Source organism: Pelodiscus sinensis, chromosome 9 (genome assembly GCF_049634645.1).
Source record: "Pelodiscus sinensis isolate JC-2024 chromosome 9, ASM4963464v1, whole genome shotgun sequence".
Classification (NCBI taxonomy): Eukaryota; Metazoa; Chordata; order Testudines; family Trionychidae; genus Pelodiscus; species Pelodiscus sinensis.
In genome coordinates, this window is record NC_134719.1 from 38999419 (window position 1) to 39017423 (window position 18005).

General features: G+C 40.0%; 1 protein-coding gene across 1 annotated transcript in view; it reads left to right on the plus strand.

Annotated features, from left to right (window-relative positions):
* Positions 1–16365, plus strand: part of LOC102451418 (uncharacterized) — a 59413-nt gene extending 43048 nt beyond the window's left edge. Inside the window, exons 23-29 of the mRNA XM_025182964.2 lie at positions 2780–2824; positions 3755–3796; positions 4298–4339; positions 7783–7821; positions 10741–10779; positions 13453–13476; positions 14182–16365. Of these exons, the coding sequence (XP_025038749.2) occupies positions 2780–2824; positions 3755–3796; positions 4298–4339; positions 7783–7821; positions 10741–10779; positions 13453–13476; positions 14182–14283 (333 nt within the window). The 3' untranslated portion in view covers positions 14284–16365. The remainder of the gene's footprint in view (positions 1–2779; positions 2825–3754; positions 3797–4297; positions 4340–7782; positions 7822–10740; positions 10780–13452; positions 13477–14181) is intronic.
* The last annotated feature ends 1640 nt before the right edge of the window (positions 16366–18005 follow it).

The following is an 18005-nucleotide window of genomic DNA, read 5'->3' on the forward strand; positions in this document are numbered from 1 at the left end:
TATATGGCAGCCTTTTATCTTAAATTGTAGAGCACACTCCCATACACACACGTATAGGAGGAGGTGCAGGGAAGGAAGTCTATGGGGGATCCCTTCGCAGAGATCCCTCTCCCCAACACTAATGCTTCCCCTTAGTGGTAGTGAGGTTGAGTCTTCTCTGCTGGACCCAAACTCAGTTTTGTCTCTGGCCCCCAAAGGGCACCTTGTCTCTCTCTCTACACTGATTACGTTGGCTACACTGAAGCCATCCCACCATTATTTTTTATATTTTGCAACACCTTTTAAGCACAAGGAGAGAGGGCCCCTTACTGTTCTGCACACTGGTGAAGCAGCATCTCCTCAGCCCCAGAGATCTGAAAGACAAGTGACCAGAGAATAGAACATTGGCAAGGCCAAGGCCCTGAGTTTGGAAAGGCTTGTGTCCTCTAGTGTGGAGAATACTAGCTCATAATTCCTTTGGGGCTCACCTCTGTGCTCAGCAGTAGAGTAACCCAGGCCCTCTCACTCCTCCAGGTTTTAGTCTGGAACACTGGGACTGTCATTTCAGGCATGCAGCCTGGGCAAGAGTATCACCAAGCCTGTTACTGGATCACTTCTTACCGCTCAGTCTCTTTGGAGGCTCAATGGGAGCCAGCTGTCAATTTACAACATGCCCTCAACTGAAAGGGGTGGAGGAGCTCAGCTCCTTCACTCATGGGCATTCTCTGCAAAGGTGACCTGCAACTCCCCTTTGAGATTTGTTCTGGGCAGCATGGGACTCCTGCTGTCTTCCCTAAGGAACTACCTTTGTAGGTCCACTCCCTTGCATTGGTCACTCCAGCTGATCTGTGCTGCACCCTTTCAAGGTCCACCATCATCAAATGGAAATTTATTCCAGCATGTCTCTTGGTACTGGAACGATTCACTGTAATTTGGATTGTATCCCTTAGCTATGGTGTGGGGATTTTTGTTGCAGGATGAAGTTGTAATTCAACTTCTAACTTTCTATGCAGCATTTGCTACTAGAGAAAAAAGGTGGCTGATGTATATTTTAGTGGGCCAACTTCCATTGGCGGAAAACTTTTTTGAGCTTCACAGAGCTCTTCTTCATATCCAGGGAAGATAATCAGTATCGCAACTAAACACAAGATGGAACAGACTGTTAAGCATAAGAGATGAACATAAGTTGCAGGCGATCACTTAAAACAAAGTAGGCAATTAATACATGCAGTACTAGAACAAAGAAGAGTTAGTAGTTACAAATTGTTGTAACGAGCTATAAAATCAGGATCTTTGATAGTTTCCAAACTATTATGATTTTACTATACCTATATTTCAAAACAGCTGTCGTCTCTCAATACACAGGGGCTGTGTCTAGACTGGCCAGTTTTTCCGGAAAAATCAGCCGCTTTTCTAGAAAAACTTGCCAGCTGTCTACACTGGCCGCTTGAATTTCTGCAAAAGCACTGACTTCCTACTGTAAGAAATCAGTGCTTCTTGTGGAAATACTATTCTGCTTCCGTTCAGGCAAAAGTCCCTTTTGAGCAAAGCTTTTGCGCAAAAGGGCCAGTGTAGACAGCTCAGATTTGTTTTCCACAAAAAAGCCCTGATCACAAAAATGGCAATCGGGGCTTTTTTTGCGGAAAAGCACATCTAGATTGGCACGGATGCTTTTCTGCAAAAAGTGCTTTTGCGGAAAAGCATCCATGCCAATCTAGACGCTCTGTTCCGAAAATGCTTTTAACGGAAAACTTTTCCGTTAAAAGCATTTCCGGAAAATCATGCCAATCTAGACGCAGCCTTGCAGTCTTTCTTTAGGGAATAAAGCTATTTCCACCCAAGACTAAAAAATATTTGTTTTTTGTTTCCTTAGAACCTAGTAAAAACTGGAAGAAAATGCCTTTTTCTGTTCCCAGTAACCAATATTGGATGAAATCCTGAGCTCAATGAAGTCAATGGCAAATCTTTATTGACCTCAGAGGGGCTTAGATTTCACCCATTCTTTGTTATACACATTTTGGTTTCCCTATGGTTAGAAATATCATCTTGCTGTCTGACTCATATATGAGCCATTGTCATTTTTGGCATTCCAAGGAATATTACTATTGTAGATTATAGTTCCTCATCAAAGATGAATGTTGAACATCTTGCAGCCTTCATCAGATCATTAATTAAAAACTACCCTCTTTGAAGCTCTCAAGTTCTTGTATGCAAATCTTTTGACTAGTCACTATATTAATGAAGTATAAAGACATGTAGTGCTCCATTTTCAATTACATCCAGAATTAAACAGAATTTTTACTGGAAAAATTAAACTTTCTGTGGCCACTGTTCAAAATTGGACATAAGTGTGGTGTGCAGCATTTAAAAAGAGATGTTTATTTCTCTCCAGTATTTACCTTTTTATTATTTTCAGTTTATACTTAAGTCATCTATCGTCAGATCCACAGTGTTCACGATTCCCTAATGCTTCCTTCTCCGAAGGAAAACAACCCAATTGTATTTATTTAACAACACTTAAGCAGTCCCTTTCACAAAGACATAATTTATGTTTTATTTATTTTAGAGGTTGGATCACTTTCCTTATAAAGCTACGGCAGTGGCCAGGGAAATAGCTCATTTTGCCTGTTGTCTTATTTTACTCCTGATGACAAACCTTAAATGGCTTTAGGAACTCTTTGTACTACCATAGCTTTTTATTGGTGACTTTAATTTCCAAGCTACAGGCCCCAGAATCTAGTTCATTGCATTTAACCAATCTCTTTGATGGCCATATAACTGGTTTCCGTTATCTTTACAGGGTTCACAAAATTCTTCAGTCAGCAGTGGCAATGCTTGTAATCAGGTGAGTATTTTTTTCTCCAGTATATCTAGATTGTTGTTCAACTTGCCTCTATGAGCACTAATTTACTCGTCGTTCTATATACTAGTTACCACCTAACTTTCACCTTCCATTCAGCTGTGAAAACTGCTAGCAAGGGTCACTTCTGTTTCTAGACACTAGCACAGTGCTGCAGTGTTTCCATTGAAAACACCAAGGGAATGTCTTTAAATCTCAATAAAAACTCCTAAAAACATTTGAATACTGGAGTTTCTAAATTATTCTGTGTGAGACAACTAGGGTTGCCAACCCTCCAGAATTGTCCTGGAATTAAAGATTTCTGACTCGTGATGAAATCTACAGCAGTTCATCCAGCAAGCTGGCAATTCTAGTGACAACACCTGTATTTTGTGATATTTAACAATGGTCAAATAAAACTTTATTTAAAAAGATTGCAGTGAAGCTATAGAGTTTATGCCAGTAAAGAATTTGTATCAGTTTTTGCTTTGTTGTCATTTTCAGTTCATTTGATAGTTTATATGAAGACTGAAGCCATTTGAAATTACATTGCTTTGTACTGACCCCCTTCAACCAGCTTGCAAGGCTGCAGCACAGTTGAAAGTTCCACATAAATAATTTTATCACCACATAGTAATTCAGTTTTTAGTAGATATATATACTCAATCCCATATACTCTGACTGGCTATTTCTCTGAGAACTCACCATCCATATGCACATGGGCCCCTCAAGCTCTTGTGTCACCCACAGGTAGCATTCATTTAAATCTACCTGTATTCATTTCCCACACCAGGGCTCTGCTCTGGGACTTTTCAGTAGGTAGAAGCCAGTATAAATATGTACAGAATCTGGCCCAGGGAATTTTACCTTTATATATGTGAATGGACTATCTTGATACTTCTGCAAGATTCTAATAGTGTTCTGGTTTCTTCACAGAGTTCATCCAATTGCACAAATGGGAAGCCTGTCTTTACCCGGGTAAGCATACTTTCTTTATCACATTTAGGGGACTTACTGTAGTATGCCTTTAAGAAAAAGAACAATTGGTTTATTTATTTGAAGAGTAATTTTACTGTCAAGAGTTAGTTTTAGAAGAAGGTCTGATCTTGTAAGGTCCTGTTCTGGGGTTTGGGGGACCCTGAGTTTCCATTCATCTTGCAGAATTGGATCAGACTGAAACTAGTCATATCAAACTGGAATAGAACTATCTCATTCAAACAGCACTCCAGAACACTGTACAGTTGATGCAGTCAATAGACATTGAAGGTGTGGACCTGGCCTTTCAATAGCCTCTAATCAGTCCATAAACAGAATTATTTACATATTTGCCTTTATATTATGTATTATACCATTTAATTTAAAGCTAAAAGGTCTATAGATATCAAAACAAATAAAAATATAGCCCAAAATAAGATATTGGGCTGGAGTGCCCATGTGAATTTTCTTGAGTTAATAGCTCATTTCATTGTCTTTTCACAGGATACATCTCATGCTCTGAGAAGAAAGAATTATAATAGACAGGTAAAGCAATATCTATCCTCTTTTATGCAGAATTTTGTCTCCAGTAAAGGTGTTGTAATGCTAGTATTTGAGTTCCTAGGTATGTTATCTACAAAAACAATATGTTGATAGGAGAGCTCTGTCCCATCAGATTAGAACAGCTACACGAGAGCTCTTACAGCAATGCAGCTGCATTGGTACAGCTGCAATGCAGTAAGCTCAGTAGAGGAGACATAGCCTAAGACAAAAGAGCAAGCAGAAAATGTCTAGCTGCCATCTAAACTAGTGAGTAGAGGCAGAGGTACAAGGTCATTAGACCTTATTCCCCTGTTTCCCTAAAATCACTCCTAGCACATAGTAGCTTTTTAGGATAAAAGCTCCAAGATGAAATGCCTAGAGTGGAATTCAGAGTCTCTTATGTGCTGAATCTTGAGAACAGAGTACATACTGTTAATGACATGGACAGCTCAAAGACAGATCAATCCAGTGAAAACAGAGCACATCCTGCTATAAGTGCATTCTAGAAAGGATATTCTGGGTGCATATGCATGGAGAACTGGAAACGGGGCAACAAGAGTGCAAGTCTAGCCTCGAAGCCAGTACGGTACTACATTTTTGGGGAAATCTTCCTGTAAAATTATGGTTCTCACAGGGAAATTATTCGTTTTGGGTTTCTTTACAGAATGAATCCTCTGTCACAAGCAGCAATAGTGCTAATGTCCCGGTACTAGCACATTCTCTGCTGTATTTCCTCCCAAGGAGTTTCAGAAATCCCCTCCACTTGTGGTACATAGCGACTAAAGTTATTTGATGGTGAACTGGTTTAGAATGTCACCTTCTGATCAGACCTAGCTCCCACAGGAGTTATCACATCTTGCTTAGACTCACCATCCTTCATACTTCCTCAGCTGACACAATTTAACCATTCAGCCTCATGAGGGGATGTTACATGGCAAATTGTCTTGATTGACCTCTAAACCTGTACTTGGTGGTTAAATGGGGTCATCTTGAAACACAGCCATTCTGGTGGAAAGGTAAATATGCACTCTCACAGTATTTGCTACCTTTTTTTTAATAAAAATTATTTGGACTTGAATAGTATCAATCAATTACTTGTCATGTGGAAGATACATTTTAGGGCTATCTTACTGTGGTGCCTCTCATGCACTACTACCCTCTGGAGACCAATATTTGGATTTGAAGGTGAAAGGAAGTAGTCTCAGCAAGCTAAGCAGAAGGATTTCAGACATGCTTCTCTGTACAAATTTGATCTTCTTGACAGTTAGCAAACTTCTTTTGGTTTCAAATGCTAATGACACTATAAACTAATCCCATATAATCAATCACACCTGACAAAAAATCCAGTCATTCAACAATGTCCTTTTCCATTAACCAGAATAGCTTTCCTGTCTCCTGGCAGGAAAAAAAATAGTGTCTGCTTTTCTGAAAATACTTGGGTTTTTGTTCTTACTGAAGGCAGACTTTTCTGCTGTGTATTGAGACCTCATAAGTTACTGTAGTTGCTCCATGTAATGGTGAAATTTTTACCTGCACAGAGGACTGGCTCAAATTAATTGTAGGTGACTTTTCCTCACAGATTTAATCACAGATATTTTTAATACATTTAAAAACTGGAAACCTGTTATTTTAAGGATTCATATATTATAAGACTGCCACTCTGGTGGACCGATGTTTTCTCCCAATATGCCATTTGCTTCTTTGAAAATGTGGATGATAGTTTGATTACATGTTTCCTTTGTTTGGAACATGCAGTGAAGTATTCCTTTAATCTAGATAAATGTCTGAGAATGTTGGTCATTCTGCTGAAATTAAATACACTAAAAATATGAACACAGATATTAAAAATCTCACTCTCTACAATACAGTTTTGATCCAGTATGCCACTTAATAACTAAAAACACATTTATTGTATATTAAGTTGATTAGTCATAGTGTGGAATTTTTATGCCTGCTGAGATTTAAAGCCATAAGGTAAAAGTAGGCACTGTCATTCTAACCAAAGTCAGGCTTCTAAATACTTTCAGCTTTGTTCAGTATAAACCTATTTATGTTCATCTTATTTAATTTTTTTTTCTCGGTAAAGGAAAATAACTACTGTTTTTGAAAATAAATTTCATTTTCTAGTCCCATTAACTCACCCTCTTTGCTATATATAGCTCACTTTAATATCCAATTAATATCATCCACTCACTAGCAAAATTTGTGTTAAAGTGCTTTGCTTAACCTAGGCATAATGACCTAATTTTGCTTCCCTACCTCACACTGAATAATGCCTCAGGCTTTGCTTTACAAAGATACTTAGGCACATAAATCTCAGTTTTTACTTTCATTGCAATCCAGAAACACCCACTAACCTTATAAATGCCTAAAATTATGACACCTAAGCTTTTTCAGCAGACATTCCCCAAATGCCTAAGTTTCTGTGTCTGGTATGCACACTATTACCTGATATAGGTATCCACATGTCTATCTTCAGTATGAGCCACACAGTAATCCACAAACTAAAGGGAAGGTAGGTGTTCAGCTACTTATCTTGTGTTCAGGGTCAATCTGCCAGTCATGCTCAGAGGCTACCTTCTGGACTGGGTCCTGTTTGAAACCTGACCAGAGGAGGTGATATCTGTGCCAACCTTATAACTGTTTGCCTAGTGGAAAGAGAGCTCAGCTGGAATATATGGGACACAGGTTCAATTCCCCTCCATTTTTGATAGCAGGGAAGAGAGCAATGGAATACAGGTCCCCCATAGGGATGTAAGTGACTAGTCGACTATCCAATAAGCATAAACTTATCGGCTAGTCAACTAGTGTAGCGACTAGTCACTTCCCCTCCTCCTCACCCCCCACACACACACTTGCTGCCTCTATCAGAAAGTCAGCAAGGCAGGGAGCAGAAGCTGGTGCTGGGATGAACTGGCTTAAAAGCCAGTTTCTTCCAGCACCATCTCTGCAGGCAGGTAGAGGCACGGTGGGTAATGGTGCGAGCGGGGGCTGAAGTAGTCTCCACTTTCACTGCTTCTGAAGGGCTTCTGCTTTTGAAATGTACAAGAGACCCAGCGGGGGCTACTCCTAGGGTATGTCTACACAGCAGGACTAAATTCAATTGAGTAGCTAAAGTCGAAATAGCTTAATTCAGCTTTTGGTGCTGTCTACACAGCAGGAAGTGAAGGAAGAGCACTTGTCCTTCAACTTCCTTTACTACTATGAGTTGGAGTAAGTCCTCCAGCTCGACATTATTTCGAAATAAAGGCTTGTAGTGTAGATGCACACTGTTATTTCAGAATAACATCAGTTATTCTGAAATACCACTGCTCTGTAGATGCTCTCCTTTAGTCCTTTATTCCATGCAGCAGGAACATACTGCTAATTTGACTTTAGCACTGTTCAATTATACTTTGTCAAGTCCTATTAGATAAAACAAATCTGGTATTTAATTTTTTCCACAGGATAGAACTTCCTTGGAAAGCACTCCACCAGGAAATCCAGTAAGCACTATCTTCAGGTTTTTTCTTCTAACATGCCATTTACCAAACTGAAAAGATGGATATTCTAAAGTCATGTAGTAATGAGGAGGGAGATTTAAGAATTACTTAAAAGTGGTTAAGCCCATGGGCCACATGTTGAGTAGCCCTGCTGTAGAATTCACTCCCTATGTAAAGTTTTGATTTAACCTGACATTTAGTAATTAGAGCCTGTAATAATTATTTGGATTAGGCCTACAAGGTATAGTGTAGAATCTGATGTAGATCTTAGATCTATTAATTCTGGCCTAAAATTTAAGAATTAATTTAGTCTCCCAGTAATAGAAATCTTTACTGAGATGAGAGGCTGATACCTGAAACAGCTGTCTTCTAACATGTCTTTTAAACACAACACGTTTCTCTAGCATTCTTCTCAGTATTTTAACATGTCACAATTAGAAGACAAAGCTCTCTCTATATATATATTCCATTCAAGAATTTGAGCTATATTCACTTTGGATTATTAATCAAAAATACTTCCATGAGGAAAAATGACTTCCATGGGGTATGTCTACACTAGAAAGTTAGTTCGAACTAACGGACGTTAGTTCGAACTAACTTTCCTATGCGCTACACTAGCGCTCCGCTAGTTCGAATTTGAATCGAACTAGCGGAGCGCTTAGTTCGAACTAGGAAAACCTCATTTTACGAGGACTAACGCCTAGTTCGAACTAGCTAGTTCGAACTAAGGGCTGTGTAGCCCTTTAGTTCGAAGTAGTGGGAGGCTAGCCCTCCCCAGGTTTCCCTGGTGGCCACTCTGGCCAACACCAGGGAAACTCTATGCCCCCCTCCCGGCCCCGGACCCCTTAAAGGGGCACGGGCTGGCTACGGTGCCCGTGCCAGGTGCAAGCCTGCCAGCACCCAGCTAGCAGACCCTGCACCTGGCACGGCACAGAGCCACCCACCCGATGCCCCCCAGCCCACCCCCTCTTGCCGGGACCAGGCTGGCGGCTCCCGGGAGCTTGCCCTGGACCGCAAGAGGCGGGCACCTTCCTGGGCTAGTGCGGACATCGTGGACCTCGTCCACGATCTCCGCACTAGGCACAGGAAAGTGGCCGGCTAGGGCAGGAGAGCTGCCAGCCTGGCCACCCAGGACCAGGTGTGCATGAAAATCAAGGGGGTCCACTGAGACCCCCGACCCTGAGCCCTGAGCTTACAATGGCCGTCCTGGGTCAGACCAAAGGTCCATCTAGCCCAGTAGCCTGTCTGCCGACAGCGGCCAACCCTAGGGACCCTGGAGGGGATGGACCGAAGACAATGACCAAGCCATTTGTCTCGTGCCATCCCTCTCCAGCCTTCCACAAACTTTGGGCAGGGACACCACTCCTACCCTCTGGCTAATAGGACTCCATGGACCCAACCTCCATCACTTGATCTCACTTCCCTTTAAACTCTGTTCTAGTTCTAGCCTTCACAACCTCCTGCAGCAAGGAGTTCCACAGGTTAACTATTTGCCTTGTCAAGAACAACTTTCTCTTACTAGTTTGAAGCCTGCTACCCATTCCTTTCCTTTGGTGTCCTCTAGTCCTTCTTTATGGGAACTCAGGAAGAACTTTTCTGAATGCACCCTCTCCACCCAACCCCTGCTTTTAGAGACCTCTATCCTGTCCCCCCTCCGTCTCCTCTTTTCTAAGCTGAACAGTCCCAGTCTCTGTAGCCTCTCTTCATCTGGGACCTGTTCCCAACCCCTGATCATGTTAGTTGCCCTCCCCTCTCCCAGCCTTTCTCTTCCCCTCTCCCACCTCCTTTTCCCAGTCTCCCCCAGTTTTTTTCAATAAAGACAGAGTCAATGTTGGAAGAAACGTTATCTTTATTTTGTACATCAATAAGAAGGGGGGCTAGGGAAGGGCAAGTGGAAGGAGGTGAGGGAGGAATGGGGTATGAGCCCCCGATGGGGAGGACTGGGCTGGCTCTGCGGGCTTCTGGGGGTGGAAGCTCTCCTGCAGCCCCCCAATTACTCCCTCTCCCCAGATGGCAGCCTGCGGCAAGTGCAGCCGGGCTGATGGCCGAGTGGTGTGATGTGCCCAGTGTGGGCACTCAGGGCACTCCAAGCCAGAACTTCTTTGCAAGCGGGGCACCCCTTAGAACTGTGTGTCCGGGGTGGGGGTCGGGACCCTTTAAGCACAGCCCTCGGCTAGCCTGAGACAGTATCTCCATGCTCTAAGTCCTCCTTTTATGCCCTGCCGGCACTGCTTCCGGCCATCATTAAGCCCTGTTCAGAGTCCACTCAATGTGGACTTACTAGTTCGAACTAGCAAAACGCTAGTTCGAACTAGTTTTTAGTTCTAGATGCGTTAGTTCGAACTAGCTTAGTTCGAATTAACTAATTCGAACTAAGTTAGTTCGAACTAGCGCTGTAGTGTAGACGTACCCATGTTTATTTAAAAACAGTATACTATATTCAGATTTCCTTTAGATTAGCATTGGGTGTTTGATAAATTAATTTACACTCCTAGGGTACCTCTACACAGCAGGGCTAAAGTCGAATTAAGCTACGCAACTTCAGCTACATCAATTGCGTAGCTGAAGTCGAAATAACTTAATTCAGCCTTTGGCGCTGTCTGTACAGCAGGAAGTGAAGAAAGAGCACTCTTCCTTGAACTTCCTTTGCTCCTTGTGAAATGAGGGTTACTATGAGTTGAAGTAAGAAGTCCTCCAGTTTGACATTATTTTGAAACACAGGCTTGTAGTGTAGATGTGCACTTTGTTATTTCAGAATAATATTAGTCATTCTGAAATACTGCTGCTGTGTAGATGTACCCCTATAGTCCTTCATTCCATGCAGCAGGAACATACTGCTTATTTGACTTTAGCACTGCTCAACTGTATTTTAAGTCAAGTCCTATTACATAAAACAAATCTGGTATTTAATTTTTTCCACAGGATACAACTTCCTTGGAAAGCACTCCACCAGGAAATCCAGTAAGCACTATTTTCAGGTTTTTTCTTCTAACATGCCATTTACCAAACTGAAAAGATGGATATTCTAAAGTCATGTAGTAATGAGGAGGGAGATTTAAGAATTACTTAAAAGGGGTTAACTGTCTGAGAATACTGGACACAATATTTAAATCAAATAGCTTTAGTAGTGGAAGGATGCTGTAGAAACAATGACTCCCTATGTAAAGTTTTGATTTAATCTGACATTTATTTGGATTTATAATTATTTGGATTAGGCCTACAAGGTATAGCCCAGAATCTGATGTAGGTCTTAGATCTATTAATTCTGGCCTGAAATCTTTAAGGATTTTCAGTTTCAAGATTAAATGACAGCACACTTTTGTAATTCAGCAAACATCTTGTATTACAAGCTGGAGAGCTGACAGCCTCTGCAGGCCCCTGAGCAGGTGGGGGTGAGGTGGGGTCACAGGCAGAAGAGGTGGGACCAGGGCAGACAGCCCTCATTGCCGTCCAGAGTGCAGTGCTTCCCTGCCTCCTTGTCCTGTCACAGCCACCCAGGGCTCTGGTGGTGACTTAGGACTCCAGCCGCCACTGCTGTCACAGCTAGAAGGCCCGGCCGGAATTGCTGGGCTCTGGGGCAACTGTTCCCCTCTCACCATCAGTGAGCCTGATTACAAGAACTTTGAAGGTTTTCTGACAAACATAGAGAAGTTTTTGCCTAAATGTGGGTGAAACATGACTTTTCGTGTTTATGAAAATGGTGGCTACCCTTTGAAAATGCCTATTTTACCGTCTCATTTCTCAATAAAATCTCTAGTCTCTAGTCATTTTGAACTCCAGTCATCTTAAGAGTGTGGGTTTAAAAGGCCACTCAAGTCAACAGAAAGATTCTCGTTGAGTTCAATGGGTTTTGGATCTACTCTTACATATCTTCTGTTGGAATACTTTTCTCCTTGACGTACTTTTGATTCTCAGTAGAAGGAAATCTTACTAGAACAGGCTGATTGTAAAGAGAGAGTAGTATCATTTCCTAGCACAGTCTGACATCTGAAGGAGAGCTGATAGATTATGGGGCTCTAGGATAACTCACCTTTTATCACCTCCTCTCCTGCCCCCCAACTAGCTGGTTAGACAATTTACTTTTTATTACAACGCTTTTCATGTTAAATTTTGCGTGAAGTAGTGCTGTGGAATGAAAGGAGACACAATTGTATTTATCCACTTGTGGTCATTCATTTAATCAGAAGAAAGTACCAGTCAGGGGCAAAGCTCTTTCTGATTTCAGTCTGGTCAAGGATTGTGTCTTCTCATATAGACCTTATGGGTACATCTACACAGCAGCATTATTTTGGAGTAACTGCTGTTATTCCAAAACAACATAATGCGCATCTATACTACTAGCCTTTATTTCGAAATAATGTCAAGCTGGAGGACTTCTTACTTTGACTCATGGTAACCCTCATTTCACAAAGAGTAAGGGAAGTCAAAGGAACCATGTTCTTCTTTCTATTTCTTGCTGTGTAGACAGCACCAAAAGCAGAATTAAGCTATTTTGACTTCAGCTATACAATTGACATAGCTGAAGTTGAGTAGTTTAATTCACCTTTAGCCCTGCTGTGTAGACATACCCTTTGTTAAAAGATTTCTTTAAGACAGAAACAGAACAAATGGCTTTTTTTAAAAAAAAACAGGTGTCATCTTCCTCCGGAGATAGTCAGTCTGGTAAATGCACACTCGTTTTTACTGTCCTAAAATGTCACTTAAACAGAAAAGTTGGCTGTTTGACTGTGGTCTGGTAAACTTTTTCCCCCCTAGATTATAAAGCCCAGAAAGGATTATTCTGATCATTCAGTCTGACCCCCCAGCAATAACAGATGTTGTAAGACTAACCTGAATTCATTCTGTTTGAACTACAATGTACCTTTTATAAAAGACACCCAATCTGGATTTAAACTTTCTAGTGACTAAGCATCCACCATAACCCTTGACAAGTTGTTCCAATTTGTGCCTAATTTCCAGACTGGATTTGCCCTGCCATTGAATCTTGTTATAATGTAATTAACACACCTTCTGGGTGTGGTGTACTATCCCATCTAGTGAAATCTAGACCATTAACAAAAAGAATGAGTCTGCTTAGCTGAGAGGCATCCAGCTTTTAGCTCATGCAGTAGATGCTCATGCTCTAAGTTTCAGAGATCCCAGGCTCAGTTCTGCCAGTCACCATTACAATAGGTTTGTAGACTGAAGAGCCCTATGTTATGAAATTTCTGTTCACAAGTGCTTGCATATGTACTGTAATCAAGACAACCTTTTACCTTCTCTTTTGATAAACTAAATAGGTATTGAGTTCCTTGATTCTTTCACTACAAAGCATTTTTTCTAAACATTTAATCTTTCTCATGCTTCTTCTCTGAACCATCTGAAAGTTTAACATTCTTCTTGAATTGTGGTCACCAGACCAGTAAGGTAGCTGAATGAAAGGAAACAACTGTTCTTTCATTCCGTTTAGTGAGGATATTTAGATAAAGTAGGCAAGCCTGATTCACTATTCCATTTTTGACCATGCAGCTTTATCTTCATGAGGTTACAACAGTTTCAAACCATTTTCTCAGAAGGATCAATCCCCCATACCGTAATTTAAGTCATTTAATGTGTAGCGGGGGGAAAATAACTGTTTCCAATTTTTTTTAACAGGAATCACCCTTAGATGACCAAATGGTAAGCTAGCTTTTACTGTTGCTGTTTTATTTTCTAATACTCAGCTTACATTGAAAATGTGGATGTCATTTTGATTAGGTCTGTTTGGGATCTGAGGAGTCTATCAGAGTTCCTTCAGTCCAGACCAAAAGCTGAGAACATTGGACATTATAGTGAAATAAACAGTCTCATCAAATTTGATGAGAATTCAAATATTGAATTTCAACAGTATTGCTTTGAATTAGCCTACTGCTTAGAAATGGAATACGCAGTTATTTTTTAGATTAGATTTAATAATTGTAATATTTCATTATTCAGAATCCTCTGCCTTTAAAGGACCATATTTGCTTTTCAGCAGGAGGTAACTGAACACGGCATCCCACTGAAACTCACCTCCTTAAACTAAGTCTCAATTTAGTGCACAGATTCTGAGTTCTGCAGAAAAGTTCAAAAAGCTGTCACACATACTCTTCCCATACAGTACATTTTGTTTTATCTCACTACATAAATACCTTTATGTAATACCTTTATGTATGTTATGTGGTTAGTCAGTACTCAAACCACATGGTCAACATTTATTAATGAGAACAGACAAGTTGTGCAGTTCTCTGGAATTTACCATGCTTTGAAAATCACAGTGAATAAAATTGTTCTTTCACATTTATTAAATTCCTCAATGCCTGACTGTTTCTGAAAAAGGATAACATGCCTTTCTATTCTTTGTAGAACTCTGCTGCGAAACAATCCAGCCCTGGCCTTTTGCTGCTATTCAGTATTTTAAGTACCTTTGCCATCTCTTCTTCACTTGTGCACAAGTGGTTTATATGAACTTCTGAAGACATGACCGGAGCCTACAACATGTATTCTGCAATAAGATTAATTTTCTGTACAAAATTCTAGTCAAACTTGAATACATAATTTATCGGTTGTAATTGTGTATAGTTAATATGCCATTGTTTTGATTAGTTCTACCTGTTTCCGTTTACATGCTGGTTTATTTTTCAGTATTTTAGGCATCATTTGAAGAGGAGATATTGTGCCCTAACTATAGGAACGTTTACTTCTAACTGACATGATGAATACCTGATCTGAATTTGATCTAGTTGTGAATCCAAGCACTCGCAATATCTGGAACCCACATGGCTATTAACTTAGGGAAAACAATAATAGCAGATTGTCATGTGTACACGCTGAATGCTTTCACTTATTACATAAAATAAAGTTAATCACATATTTTGTATAAAAGTGTCAGGGGAGAAGAAAAGCAGCGTTAGATTAAAAGTCATTCTATTATAGTAATTAAACTAGAACTAATTGTAAATCTCACACAGCAGAAATTTCTTACTATAGTTAAACTTTTTGGATAGTCTACCTCTCTATAAAAGGACAAGGCAGGCAGACATTCTGATACTTAAGATGGAACATTGTATGTCTAGACCTGTGGTTTTTCAATCTTTTCATTTGTAAACCTCTAAAAATTTTCAAATCAGAAGTATGGACTTCTTTGAAAATCTTAGACATAATCTGTGGATCACAGGTTGAAAACCACAGGTCTAGATATATCCATCTAGACACTAAGAATGTTTGAGAATTAGTCTGGGTGTTGTAACTGCTAGAATCTCTGTATCAGCTCAATCAACGTGTATTTTACCTACACTGTGAGAGCTGATCCATTGGCAAATTTAATTTCAGGAGGATATTGAGATTCACAAACTAGTGTTGCTGTGCAGCAGACATGGTCCCAGAGAAATATACAGTCTTTGCCTGACGAGTATTTCAAGGAAACAAAGTTTCACACGCATCTTTTAGCAGTGTTTTTCCTTGAGCTCTGTTCAGAAGTATTGCCTTTGAAAGGCTGATACACAATCAGGGAATAAACAGATTCTCCCAGAAAATGCAAATACTAGTAGTTTTAAAATGTAACCTGTTCATGCTTACTTTCAAGCAATAATCTCCTAGCAACAGGTACCTGGTGTTTAATATATTACATCTTTATTGTAGTGTCTCTTACAGATAGGTACAATTGTCATAGCTCTAATAGAAAGGTATGTTTTAACATAGGATAGGTCTAAACTGCGTTGCTCTTTTGGAATACCTTTAAAAGCGGGCGCACTATTCTGGCGTCCCTGTAATAGTTAAGGGATTTGTCAGAATAGTGCCTTATTTTGAAATTTGGCGCTGTGTAGACAGTGCAAAATTTCAAAATAAGCTCTTTCGATTTAGATTTGGAGTAAACTATGCAATTTTCATAGCACAAATTGTGTAGCTTATTCTGACAGCAGGATGCTGTCTAGACGTACCCATAATGTCAAATGTTAACCAAGTGAACCTAAAACACTTTTACAATATTAATCAAAGACCTAGAAGTTGTATATAGTCTGAATGAGTTTTGCCTGCATAATAACACCCAGATTTGGCCCACTGTGTATATCTTTAAAAATGGGTTAATATATATAATTAAATAATTATCTAAAATACAATATGTGGTATAGTGTTCATTTGCATAGAAACTGCATTACTTTAATAAATAAGTATATTGGGCCCATATGATATCTTGCCACTTATAAGTTTTTATGCCTCATAAGTGACAACATTTTAAAACTGTTTTTCATATACTTGTGTGCAGTTTTGTGAGTTTTGTAACATACTGTAATTACTTGTGGGCAGGGTAGAAATACAAGGACTGATTGTAGGTGTATATAACGTGGACCCAAGAGTTGTAAATTTGGGTGAAGTGAGATTTTGAGAGAAAAATACTGCCATTTATATGGCTTTGTCTCAGAACAAAGATAAAATGGAATAGTTGGAGGTTCTGGGCAGAAGCTCAACTGTGAATCAATGAGAGAAAAACAGAGGTTTTTTAGGTAATATTGTTTCCCTTATTCTAATAAAACTTCTTCAGCTGTTAAATGTTCTGTAATTATTTACCATTGGCACAACATAGCCACTAATAGATTAGATCTGAACAGTTTCTATATTTAGCTGTGGATTTTGGGCTGCCAATTCTAGATGGGAAAAGAAATAGAACTATTTTGGGGTAAGATGAGCATCAGGTTACAACTTTGACAACCAGAGTACATGTGTATTATGATGAAAGCTGTGGAAACCAATGGGATTTCAACTTTGCTCTATGCACTTGACAGGATTATTGTTTTTATAGCCCTTTTTAGATGCATTAAAGTGCTTTACACAACTACAGACACAAATCACTTATACATTATCATTTCATTTTTTGTGAACAGAATATCCATAATACCATACAGTAAAATTGCACAAAGCTTTCAGAGGGGGAAGTAAAGAATTTAGACTCAGCTGAAGTAAGGGGAACTAGGTGAACAAAAAGTGGCTACTCAAACTGCAACTTAGTCATGACAACAGAGTGACTTTACTTTTGCAAATAATGGCAAGTGCTGTTAAACAGGTGGTCACAGCCTTGGTTTTGTGTCATCTGAAATTCAGCATTTTATGTCCCTTAACACCATAGTAGTATATTTGCTTGGTTTTACCTAAAAGGCTTATCTACATTAGACAAAGTTTAATGTTTCAGACACACACTGAGTATCAGTTTTAATTGGCTATTTGCCATTTCTGACACTTTCCAATATCATCTAACTGTATTCTGTCAGAGAAGTGGATTATTAGACTGTCAGCATCATCAGCTGGCCCAAGGAAGGGATGCTATCACTGTTAATTCTGGCAGTGCTGAATCAATACTAGCGACACTGAGAAATCTTTCTAAAATCTCCCTTAGGCCATTTCTACATTATGGGTGCATCTACACTTACTCCCTAGTTCGAGCTAGGGATGCAAATGTAGGTGACCGAAATTGCTAATGAAGCGGGGATTTAAATATCCTGCACTTCATTAGCATGAGCTTGCCAGCACATTACTCTGCTCGACAGCTGATTCAAACCAGGAAGTGCTCTCCTGGACAGATTAGTTCGAACCAAGGGGTTTGATTCAAACTAACACATATCCAGGAGCACACTCCCTGGTTCAAATCAGCTGTTGAGCGGAGTAACACGCTGGCAACATGCTAATGAAGCAGAGGATATTTAAATCCCTGCTTCATTAGCAATTTCGGCAAGTGTAGACGTACCCATTATGAGATAAGGTTGAATTTATTAAGGTTGATTTTTAGCACCTGTTTTTTGGAAAGTCAAAAGTGCATGTCCCCAGTGTGCATGAGAGTTCTGCATAGTGCATCCCCTGTAGGGTGCCTACCATTGACTTTAACAGTGATGCACTGAGGGTACCTGTCCTACAGCCCTTGCTGCTTTTTTGCATTTTGTGTTAGTCTTCCAATGTCCAATGGGACCAAAACTGTGCAACAGGAAGTTCTGGGTACATGTTGCCAGTCTCCCATAATGCACTCATCTCTTCTCTCTGTCCCTGCTGGAAAGCAAAAGCAAACAATCTTTTCACATCCTTTTTTCCCTAGTTATCTATCTATTTAGATGCCATAGCAGGATAGGGATGGACACCATTCAGCAGCAAAGTTCTATAACAAACATATCACGCCTTTTACTGAAATATGTCCAGAGCCTACC